The sequence below is a fragment of the Nerophis ophidion genome, linkage group LG10, assembly GCF_033978795.1.
Source record: "Nerophis ophidion isolate RoL-2023_Sa linkage group LG10, RoL_Noph_v1.0, whole genome shotgun sequence".
Taxonomy (NCBI): domain Eukaryota; kingdom Metazoa; phylum Chordata; class Actinopteri; order Syngnathiformes; family Syngnathidae; genus Nerophis; species Nerophis ophidion.
This window is the reverse complement of record NC_084620.1, coordinates 51,629,701-51,642,200: the sequence shown is the minus strand read 5'-3', so window position 1 is coordinate 51,642,200 and position 12,500 is coordinate 51,629,701. Positions and strand designations below refer to the sequence as shown.

Here is a 12,500-nt window from a genome sequence, read left to right as displayed (position 1 = left end):
CCGTATTTCTTTAGCTAGCCGACGGGCATGTAATATGCGCCTGCCTTGAATTACTGCCGGGGCAAACTCGCTCCCCAAATTTATTAGCACATGCTTACTTTTACAGTCGGGTCAAAGTCGTGACGTCACGAGTGACGATTCCCCTGTCGTGATTTCCAAAATGGCGAAGGAGTTTATTTTTGCTTTTACTATGTGTAAACCAGGGGTCTTGTTCTACAGCCATACAGATAACAATGATGGTTGTGATATAAAACAACTTGTCTTTAACACTTACTAATATGCGCCACACTCTGTGAACTCACACCAAACACATTTCTGGAGAACATTGGCTCTGTAACACATTAGTCTAGTCAAGTCAAGTCAGCTTTATTTGTGAATTTCTTTACATGTAAAGACATACAAAGGAATCGAAATTTTGTTTCGCACTCTCCCATGCGTAGACAAAAAAAAATATGAAAAGAAAACACAACAGTAAAGTGCAACGTGAATATGTCTACCTACTAAAGTGACAATATATATAGTTCCTGTTGTTTTATAAATGCAACATAAGAATTACCCAGAATTCCAATGCATACATGACTCTTGGCTATATTATTCACCCCGCTAGCACCAAACCCCCTCCCACCCCTCTCCGTGCGCCGGTTGAGGTGGGCGGGGTTGGGGGCGCGTGTATAATATAGTCAAAAGTCATGGATGGATGGCATTGTGGGTAATTCTTATGTTGCATTTATGTGTTACAGAGCCAATGTTCTCCAGAAATGTGTTTGGTGTGGGTTCACAGAGTGTGGCGCATATTAGTAAGAGTGTTAAAGTTGTTTATATCACAACCTTCAGTGTAAAAGGTGTGGCTGTTGACCAAGTATGCATTGCAATCTCGTATGAGAAGCAGCGATATGCATGCGTACGGCCAGCACGCAGATAGCATGGTGTAAAGGTGGGCGTGATGACATGTTGTAGAGCAGTGGTCCCCAACCACCGGGCCGCGGCCGCAGAAGAATTACATTTTTTTTTATTTATTTATTTTTTTTATATCACACTCAATTTTTTATTGCATGCCATTGGTAAGCACAGGGGGGAGAAGCGGTTTTAAAAATATAAACGCCTGCTTACTTTTACCGCATGCCTTGAATAAGCGCAGGAGGGAGAAGAGGTTTTTAAATTAATTAGCGCCCCGGCGGCTATTCAAGGAAATACGGTATTTGATATTTTACGGTAATGTGTTAATAATTTCACACACACATAAGTCGCTCCTGAGTATAAGTCGTAACTATGAAAAAAACTGCGACTTATAGTCCGGAAAATACGGTACATAAAACCTCTGCCTTGTTTTAATTATTATTTAGGGCTACTACGCTAATATTTTAATGTCGTCATTATGGTGTTACTTGGAGAGCCAAGTGTTTTCTAAAGTGATATTTGGTGAAAAAAGTTTGTGAACCACTGCATTCTAGTGTTTTCAAAGTGTGCATTCTTTTACTGAAATAGGGACTTTAGTGCAGGCAAGAACCAATTATTCATTTTTCACTATTAGTTTTGGGTTAGTTACTGAAAACCAGTAACTATTTACTTTATTTCAAAAGTAACTCAGTTACTTCCACCAAAAAGTAATGCGTTACTGTGAAAAGTAACTATTTAGTTACTTTTTTTTCTTCGAGCTCTCATGAATGCCCTTTAAGCCTTCATTTTAGTACTGTAATTGCACAGGAGAATAATACAATCTGTTGATCAACTTGACATGCATTTGCATCACTCAACTCTGCAAAGCAACGTGGTCTACATACAACACATAAAGACAAAGATATGTTTCAAAGGGCCAATTTATTTTGGGTCAGAACATATCGACAAAACTATTTTAAATAGATGCAACATGACATACGTACATAAGTAACAAACCGCACGATAACAACATGGCTGTCAACCTGGCTTCACCCAAGGAAGGCACACATGACATGATTGTATGTCATGTCACTATACACAGCATACATACCTCTATACACACGCCTAACCAGGCCTTTTTTTCCTCTCGAGGAATTGTGAAATAAAATCATGTCTTCAGGAGATCAACACTGTACTGAAGCCCAGAACACTATGCATTTCCCCAGTTTTAGTTTAGAGAAAAGGAAAGATTGGCCTGGCCCACTAGGATCCCTCTTCGTGTTTATGAACTTTATAGCTCGTTTGGTAGAGCGGCCGTGCCAGCAACTTGAGGGTTGCAGGTTCGATCCCCGCTTCCGCCATCCTAGTCACTGCCGTTGTGTCCTTGGGCAAGACACTTTACCCACCTGCTCCCAGTGCCCCCCGCACTTGTTTGAATGTAAAAATTAGATATTGGGTTTCACTATGTAAAGCGCTTTGAGTCACTAGAGAAAAAGCGCTATATAAATATAATTCACTTCACTACATTTAGGGTGATGTGATAATCAAACTCTCTAGAAGTCTAGAATGAAAGAATATGTAAGAGACTTGACAGAATGTGTGTACCTTCAGTGCTGAATGATGAGCAGAAGCAGAGTTTGGAGTGTTTTCTTTAGCTTGCTTTCCATGTTTATGTCCTCACTGTCCACTGTGTCCAGGTACGGGGAAATTTTTTTCGTGCCATTTCTGTTTGACGCCGGTATCATGCTAACTAGCTGCCTGAAAGCAGGTGACTCCACTGTAGAAATAGCCTACATGTCTTCTAGCACATACGCTGCAATGGCTCTATCAATATCGTCTCGGCTAGCAGTCCCTCCGTTAAAATCATTAGGTGAAGTGTGTCTCTCTTTACTGGCTTCGTGGAAGCATTTTGCTTTTGTAGTTGTTTCAGCTGATTTTAATTGCTGTTTTGGGCAGTAGATAGGGTTTTTGACCCAAGACACAACTTACATTTAACTAAGATGTTCTTTTCTTTGTGCTTGACAAAAGAAATGTAGTGAGAATATCTCCATGTTAAGAAACTCGGCTTTGGCTCCGCCATGATGTCTTGTTAGTAAACACACACTTAGTCCCAACACTTTTTACTATTTAAACTTTCAGATTTAGGACTTCGTAAATTGAGGTTCCTCTGTATTTTTATGGAGAAAATATATATTTTTTGTACAATTTGCTGTTGTTTTTTTACCTTTTTAACGGATCTCTTGTAGAAATGAAGGTACTACTGTATTCCAAGGGTAGACTGGTGGAAAATAGTTAGAGTGCGGTTCCCCAAGGTGACACAGGTAGTTTATCAATACAACACATGCTGAACCTAATTTGTGCGACAACTACACTAAAGCAGTAACAATTGTCCCATACAAGTTAGAATAAAGCAGGGTTTGTTGTGGTTTGTGTCAGAGCGTGCAGCAGGAATACACCACCGTGCTCGCCTGCCTGGTGAAGACCTTTCCCTCAAAGAAAGAGTTCCGAGACCTGGTGCAGCTCGCCGACTACAATGACCCCGAGTCTGACTTCTTTGAGCACATGAAGCACATACAGGTAGACTAACACATTTTCACCTCGCCATCTCACTCCTCGCTTTAAAAAAAATAAAAAAATGTTTTTTTTTGGTAGATCCACCGGAGAGGTCGCGCCCTAAGAAAGTTGGCCAAGCAGCTGAACGAGGGCACGGTGGTGATGTCGCCACGTTCTCTCCAGTTTTACATCATGCCGTTCGCCATGACGGCGCTGTTGGATCAGAAGATGCTGAAGGTGCACGCTCGTTGATTTCGCCCCCTCACGCATTCGTCACCCTCCCCATTTGACGCTTTCTTTTTGGCAGCACGAGAACATGACTTCCGCGTCAGTGGAAGTGGTGGGCGCCATCTGCCGCCGGCTGACGTGGTCCAAGTACCTCAGCCATCTGAAGAACTTCATCCACATCCTGCAGACCTCGCAGATTGAGCAAAAGCTGGCCGTCAGGTAGGAAGTTTCAGGTTCAAACACTGATGACACACCTATTAAACAGACAAGAAGCAAGGAATCATGCAGAGACAGAATTCAATTTGGCTCAATGAGGAGAGACGTTTTGGGCTGTACTCTTAGTTACAGAACCAAACTGTAGAAGCCTTTTGAGGCATTTGTGATAAAGGGCTATATAAATAAACATTGATTGATAGAAAATGGATGGATGGATGCTTGTTTTTTTGAAAGTTATTTGCATTATGGTCATCAGTGAGTACAAAACCATAAATCCCCACCGTTTTATAAGCCGCATGTTTCAAAATGTAGGGGAAACGTAGTTGATTATAGTCTTTAATTTACACTAACTTGTATTGTTTGTTTTCACACACTGTCAGGTTCAAACACTGATGGCATCTATTAAACAGAAAAGAAGCAAGGAATCATGCAGAGACAGAGTTCAATTTAGCTCAATGAGGAGAGACGTTTTTTGCTGTAGTCTTAGTTACAGATCCAACCTACGCTCTAAGGTACAGCCCACGTGCTCCTCTATTTATTTGGAGGTCCCTGGTTACATCACTGAGATTGCTTCTGAAGGAAGGAGGGTCATTTCAGCAGCCCCAGTTAGACACAATATAGAATTATTCAAAAATGTAAATGTGCTGACACTTCCTATATCACCCTGTCTCTGCTTTGTCTGCATCACGGCACTCGATGTTCTGGACACAAACACTGATGAGAGACGACTCGCAATCCAAGATTGCAAGTTGTCGCTTTGCACAGATAGAAAAGTACAACTTCAGCACAACTGAGGCCCAAGCTGTTTGTTTACATCATGGGTGTCAAACTCTGGCCCGCGGGCCAAATTTGGCCTGCCATGTAATTTCATTTGGCCCTTGTGGTAATATCAAATTAAGATTAGAGCTGGCCTGCCGGTATTATGCAGCGGTGATGCCTCTGTAACACTCCATTCACCACTGATACTCATACTTCCCAACCCTCACAATTTTCCCGGGAGACTCCCAACGTTCAGTGCCCCTCCTGAAAATCTCCCGGGGCAACCATTCTTCCGAATTTCTCCCGATTTCCACCCGGACAACAATATTGGGGGCGTGCTTTGAAGGCACTGCCTTTAGCGTCCTCTACAGCCTGTCGTCACGTTTGCTTTTCCGCCATACAAACAACGTGCCGGCCCAGTCGCATAATACATGCGGCTTAAACACACACAAGTGAATGCAAGGCATACTTGATCGACAGCCATAAGGGTCACACTGAGGGTGGCCGTATAAACAACTTTAACACTTTTACAAATATGCACCACACTCTGAAGCCACACCAAACAAGAATGACAACCACATTTCGGGAGAACATCCGCACCATAGCACAACTTAAACACAACAGAAGAAATACGCAGAAACCCTTGCAGCACTAACTCTTCCGGGACGCTACGATATACATCCACGCTACCACCAAACGCCGCCCTCCCCAATTTTTATTTAAATTTTATTTGATATGCCATTGATATTTTTAAATCATTATTATTATTATACTTTGAAACTCGATTTTGCATGTGACTATAAAGTTATATAAGCCTTGCTTGTTTAATATTCAATGCAAAACCTGTGTGGGTCCCTATTAAAAGTTTAATTTGTTCAACCTTGGCCCGCAGCTTCGTTCAGTTTTAAATTTTGGCCCACTCTGTATTTGAGTTTGACACCCCTGGTTTACCTGCTTTTTTTTTATTTCTCTTTGTTATTTGGGCTTATTGAACCCTAATTAGAATAATTTGGGTCAATCATCTTTTGATGTGATGTACTTAGTCCATAAGTACACAAATGTGTACTTCATGTTTAGTGACATGCTAATTCTTATTTTTACACTTTTTTCCCCCCAAATTCCATTGTGTGTTATACTCTTCTGACACCACCAGATGGCAGTATAAGTGTCCACATAAGTGGCCGTAAGACCCCAATTTAGCAGTGTGCACAATTTTGGAAATAAGAGCTAAAAGGTGATGTCTTTAGAGGTTGTTAAGCATAGAGCATAAATATTCTAACACACACTCTTTTTTTTTTTTTGGTCGTCACCGCCAGTTTGCTGGTCACCGTCCTTGAGGCGTTCCACTTCGACTACGCGACCCTCAACAAGGAGATTGAGGCTGCCAAAGCCAGAGATGGTGAGATTTATCTTTTTAGGGCTGCCTTTGCAGCTCAAATTATTTCAAAAGTTCACGTTAGCGACGTTTGTATTGGTGAAGCGATGGAGGAGGAGGAGGAAAAGGAAGCGGCGGCCGACGAATCGGAGGCGAGCGATAATGAGGAAGCCATGGACGTAGACAGTGAGCATCCTCCAAAAGCTTCCATGGAAACTGCCACCTCCAAAGAAGCTACTAAAGGAAAGAAACCTTCAACTTCCAAGCCGGCGTCGGTTTCCTACGGGCTGCCGCAGAGCCGAGAGGAGCTGGAGTCGCTCATCAGCGGCATCCATCAGAGCGTTAATGGCAGCGTGTTGCCCCGCCTTCATAAATGTCTCACGGCAAAGGTATAAAAGTGATGCATGTCCCTTTTAGGGGATAAAAAAAAAGCCCAAAAATGTGTCTTGGCATGTTTCAGGTCCAACGTGACGAGGAGCACAAGGCAGTGAAATCAAAGGGCTTGAAGGAGGAGGAAGTGCTGCGCATCCCCATAGCCTTCGCCATGGTCAAACTGATGCAGACTCTGCCGCCGCACGTCATGGAGACCAACCTGCCCGGGTACGCCACTTGAATGCCTTCTCCCTGCCGTCGGATCGTTTCTTTTCACGCTTGCTGTCCAGGGTCCTGATCAAGGTGTGCGTGGTGTTGAGGAACCGATTCCAGGAGGTCCGCGACATTGCCCGCGGAACCCTGGTGAAGATCATCGAGACGCTGGGCTGCCGGTACCTGCAGTACCTGCTTAAAGAGATGCAGGGTTTCCTGGTCAAAGGCTACCAGGTACTACAAAGTAGATCACACAAAACACACATAAGGCTGCGCTCACTCTGTTATCGTCTCGTCTTCTAGGTCCATGTTCTGACATTCACCGTGTACCAGCTGATCTCAGCACTCAGTCCAACTCTGAAAAGCGGCGACCTCGACCCGTGCATGAACATGCTCATTGACGTAAGAACCCGCCACATTCCTCCTGTTGTTTTTTGTCGTGTCCAGCTTTTGAATGAATGAGTGATCTTTATTGTCATTGTGCATGTACAGGTCCAACAAAATTTAGGTTGCTTCCCTGAGGTGTTTTGCATTTAAAAAAAGAAGAAACCACACAATATACAGAAACAACACAATATACACAATATGCAATATACAATATGGCCCAAGACCACTCTAATGTAAAAAACGAGACAATAAAAAGTATAAAGTGACTAGTAAAACTGATTAGAGAGGAGTAATGCTGATTCCCAGTGTGCTGAGAGGGTGGGAGTCAGTATTTCCTACCTCCTATGATGTGCAGGCTTTTTATTGTGGATTAAATATGTAAATAAATATGGTAAATATTGTCCAGTTGGCATGTAACCACTTAATTGCACAGTGATTACATGCCAACTTTTCAGGCAAATCATATATTTGATGTACCGTAGATGATCTGTATCCAATGTTCACATTTACTTTACACAAGAGAAGTGTGGGATACTTCTCTTGTTGCCTTACTTGACTTTATTAAATGTATTTATATTATCATTTGGTGCAGGAGGGGATAGAAAGAGGAAAAAAAGCAAGACGGGGGGAGAAGAGGGGGATAAGACAGAGAGACAAGAACAGCAAGCACAACAATAACAACAACAACAATAGAGCAACATCAGCAAATAGGATAAGTACAAATATGATGGTAAAAGTGATAGCAAAGAAGCAGTTAGCGAGATAAATAATACAGAAATGAAAATGAGCATCATTACACTACAGAAATACAAATACCAATAGAAATAGCGCTATTGATTCATGAACAATACCAATAATGTACATCAATGATCAACAATACAGTTGTTCAAATGCAACAATACATATATGTCATGATACCGAGCGATACAAAAGAATGCAGAAAAATGGAGGGGAAGAAAGAGAAGCAACCCCTTATTAAAATAGTAAAAATAGTTTAAGCTTTGTCAGTGTGCCGTGTGTTACCCAATTTACCCTAGGGCAACAATTTTAATTTATGTTTGATGAAACGTGATTATGTGCATGGGTGTATGTATGTATATGTACTTGTATATGTACAGTATGTGTATATATATGTTTGTACGGTGAATTTATATGTACAGTATATGTACATGTATGTTTGTACAGTGAATGACTATGTACATGTATGTGTATATGTATGTTTGTACAGTGAATGTATATGTACATGTTTTTGTATATGCATGTTTGTACAGTGAATGTATATGTATGTTTGTACAGTGAATGTATATGTACATGTGTGTATATGTATGTTTGTACGGTGAATATATATGTACATGTATGTGTATATGTATGTTTTTACAGTGGATGTATATGTACATGAATGTGTATATGTATGTTTGTACAGTGAATTTATGTGTACATGTGTGTATATGTATGTTTGTACAGTGAATATATGTTCATGTATGTGTATATGTATGTTTGTACAGTAAATATATATGTACATGTAGGTGTATATGTATGTTTGTACAGTGAATGTATTTGTATCTGTATCTGTTTTTGTATATGTATGTTTGTACAGTGAATGTATATGCACATGTACTGTGTGTGTATATGTAAGTTTGTACAGTAAATGTATATGTACAGTACGTGTATATGTATGTATGTTCGTACAGTGAATGTACGTGTATATGTATGTGTGTGCAGTCAATGTAATTCCTCCTGTTTTAGACATGTTGTATACAGAGATGATCCCAATCCCATAATGGGGATCAGTGCCGATATCAGCCTTTTCAACCGATCTTTAGTGTCCCAGTGTTTACATGCTGAAGATTGTGCTCACGTGAACGATTCCTTCAAATAGGATAAACGCTCACGGAGTCACAATTGCTACATTTTTCGGACTATAGAGAGCACCAGTATATAAGCCACACCCACTAAATCTTAGAAGAAGAAAAAAAATTCCCATAAGTCACAGATACATACGATGTGAAATGAATTATTTACACAGAAATATTTTGTAAATGTTTATTTACATACCTTAATTGTTTCCAAATGTCTGTAACACGGCAGTAAAACGGCTGTTCAAACAAAACAGAAGTCATGGTCATGGACCCACTCGCTGTGCAAGCTCGCTCTCCAATCAGCTAAACAGAGTCAATAACTCCATGCTGACATTATGGTGAATTTACAAAACTCAGGCACGTGATTTTTCCGTCTATAGTCGGAAATCCGTCTTTTTTAATTATTTTATTTCCGCTTTTCCTCGTTTTTTTCCGACCTACAATGTGTGTTAAAACCTTGATCCGTCTCTTTGCCATACCTGCCAACAACTACGGTTTTCCTGTCATTTTTGATTATCTAGTGGTTAAAAACTACAGTTTTACATTAAAAATGATTTAACTTAAAAATACTTCTCCTCTTAGTCTATTCTTAAAAGCCACTCTACTGGTGATTGATAGCAGATAACGTGGAAGTGGATCCCAGTAAGTGATTGCCCGATATATACATAACAGTCTTTTTCAAAAGTGGTATCAGTGCATAATTGATACTTCAGTAATCACATATAGATATTGATATTTATCTTGTTCTTCTTACTATAGCAAAATGCTTTTTTTGGTTGTTTTTGTTACTGTTTATACATTCTCTAATCTGTTGTCAAATTATGTCGTATCGGAGGCAAGACGTTTTGACGAGGACATCCCTAGTTGTGTATTTATTGTTTGATGGCGTTGTGTAGATCTTCAACAATGAGCTGTTTGGCGTCATCGCCGAGGAGAAAGAAGTGAAAGGCATCGTCTCCAAGCTGATGGAGGCGCGACACAGCAAGAGCATGGACTCCTACCAGCTTCTGGCCCAGTTCTGCAGCAAGGAGAGCGTCACTAAGCTTATCCTGCCCCTGAAGGAGGTGGGTGGAGCTTAGCTGAATATATATATATATATATATATATATATATATATATATATATATATATATATATATATATATATATACATACATACATACATACATACATATAATGTTTCATGCACCACTCCTCTTCACAGATCCTTGAGAACTCCTCCAGCCTGAAGGTGTGTAACCGGGTTGCAGCGGTCCTGCGGCGCCTCATCCAGGGTCTGCTGGACAACACCGGCCTGACCTTCAAGGACGTCCTGCTGCTGTCCCACGGCCTGATCAGCCAGAGCCTGCCTCTGCTCACTAAGAAAGACCGGTACGCATTGACTGTACAGTGGAACCTCCAATTACACAATGAATTGCTTCTTGAACATGGTCGTTAAATGGAAAAGTTTGTCTAGTGATGCAAATTTCTCCTAAAGAAAGAATATACATATTTATAATGGCTTCCAGCCTCATCTTAAGTCCAGATTTAATTGAAAGTTTGTAGACTTTAAGCACAGTCTAAAGTGCGATACAGTACTGTATAGCAAACGAACATAAGGAAGTGATGGATCAACTTTTTATTCATCAACAAGCCAATACACACACACAGACGGATGTTCCTCTGGCGCCCTCACAAACGATGATAAATCACAAAGACTATATTACTTCAATAACAAACATTTAATTATGTAAAATCTACTTGCGTCAGCAAGGAAGCACTGACAAGACAAACAAGAGGGAGGAGTCGGGATGTGTGCATGTGTACGGGCGGGTGACTTTGTGTGTGAAATAAGTCTTCTTTGGAATTTTTTTTTTTTTTTTTTTTTTTTTTTTTTTTTCAGAAAAGTCAGATTTTTCATGCCACTTGTGGTATTGTTTCTTTCATACTTTTGAGTGCCATAGTTTTGTTTTGTTCCCCCTTCTTTCCAAAATGTTGTCTGCATGATATCACTGAGATAACTCATCAAAACAACACTAAATTAAAGTGCAATTTTTGTACAGAACACCACTACAATCTTTTAAAACAAATAGAGCACTTTTGTGCATGATGTCACTAAGATGACTTATCAAAACAACACTAAATTTAAGTGCAATTTTTGAAGAGAACGCCGCTACAATAGTTTAAAACAAAGTGCACTTTTGTGCATGATGTCACTATGATGACTTATCAGAACAACACTAAATAAAGTGCACTTTTTGTACAGAACACCACTACAATAGTTTAAAACAAATAAAGTGCACTTTTGTGCATGATGTCACTAAGATGACTTATCAAAACAACACTAAATTAAAGTGCACTTTTTGTACAGAACACCACTACAATAGTTTAAAACAAAGTGCACTTATGTGCATGATGTCACTAAGATAACTTATCAAAACAACACTAATTGAAGTGCACTTTTTGTACAGAACACCACTACAATAGTTTAAAACAAATAAAGTGCACTTTTCATAACTAAAATATTTCCATAAGTCTCAAATAAAAATGAGCTGCATAATAGGAAATCAAATAGTGTATGTCCTTCACTATGTGGTAGGTTCCTCCAGACGTTATCTCTCCTTCTGTTGTTGACTATTTTTCGTTGATGTGGAAATGGTTGCTTGGGCATTTTGTGGGTGTGTCACCGAACCGAGATGTTGACATGCGGAGTTTCAAGCACTCTTCATTCTCTAGCGCAGGGTTCCCCGACCTTTTATTCCACCAAGGACCGGTTTAATGTATGCATTATTTTCACGGACCGGCTTTCTTTGTGTGACAGATAAAAACAGCCAACAAATTAGCCTTTGCCGGTAGAAAATGGATGGATGGATGGATGTCTAATAATGTGCTATGTCCCATGTACTATAACGAAGGAGTTGTGATATACAACTACTAACCAACCTATTGGTGTGTTTAGTGGGACAGGAGAAAGTTAAGTCAGAGAAAATGCGGTAGTTTATAAATTAAATAATGTTTTCCGGTAGAAAATGCGTCACGGACTGGTACCGGTCCCGGGACCGATGGTTGGGGACCACTGCTCTAGCGGGTGACTTTTCATATGATGCTACATTAGTAGAGCTGCTACTTTTTGTAGCAACGCTTTTGCCACACACTTGACATATTACGGTTGTCTGTTCGACATCTTCCCGCTTGAAGCCAAACCACTGTCAGACGATGGACCCCCTCCATACTCCAATACCACCATTTAGTCATTTTCTATATGGCACAGAGACAAACCCGTGATATATCCAGTATATTCCATATATCAGCTCTAGTTCACATCTAAACGCTCTTATATACAGTGGGGCAAAAAAGTATATAGTTAGCCACCGATTGTGCAAGTTCTCCCACTTAAGATGATGACAGAGGTCTGTAATTTTCATCATAGGTACACTTCAACTGTGAGAGACAGAATGTGAAAAAAAATCCAAGAATTCACATTGTAGGAATTTTAAAGAATTTTTTTGTAAATTATGGTGGAAAATAAGTATTTGCTCACTTCAAACAAGGAAGATCTCTGGCTCTTACAGACCTGTAACTTCTTCTTTAAGAAGCTCTTCAGTCATCCACTCGTTACCTGTATTAATGGCACTTGTTTGAACTTGTTATCTGTATAAAAAACACCTGTCCACAGCCTCAAA

At 40.2% G+C, this 12,500-nt stretch overlaps 1 protein-coding gene across 1 annotated transcript in view; it reads left to right on the top strand.

The window, feature by feature from the left end:
• utp20 (UTP20 small subunit processome component) overlaps positions 1 to 12,500 on the top strand; it is a 104,477-nt gene that overhangs the window by 52,330 nt on the left and 39,647 nt on the right. Inside the window, exons 37-46 of the mRNA XM_061914056.1 lie at positions 3,313 to 3,453; positions 3,529 to 3,666; positions 3,737 to 3,876; positions 5,949 to 6,031; positions 6,113 to 6,396; positions 6,468 to 6,607; positions 6,670 to 6,826; positions 6,896 to 6,994; positions 9,735 to 9,902; positions 10,043 to 10,209. Coding sequence (XP_061770040.1) covers positions 3,313 to 3,453; positions 3,529 to 3,666; positions 3,737 to 3,876; positions 5,949 to 6,031; positions 6,113 to 6,396; positions 6,468 to 6,607; positions 6,670 to 6,826; positions 6,896 to 6,994; positions 9,735 to 9,902; positions 10,043 to 10,209 — 1,517 coding nt within the window. The remainder of the gene's footprint in view (positions 1 to 3,312; positions 3,454 to 3,528; positions 3,667 to 3,736; positions 3,877 to 5,948; positions 6,032 to 6,112; positions 6,397 to 6,467; positions 6,608 to 6,669; positions 6,827 to 6,895; positions 6,995 to 9,734; positions 9,903 to 10,042; positions 10,210 to 12,500) is intronic.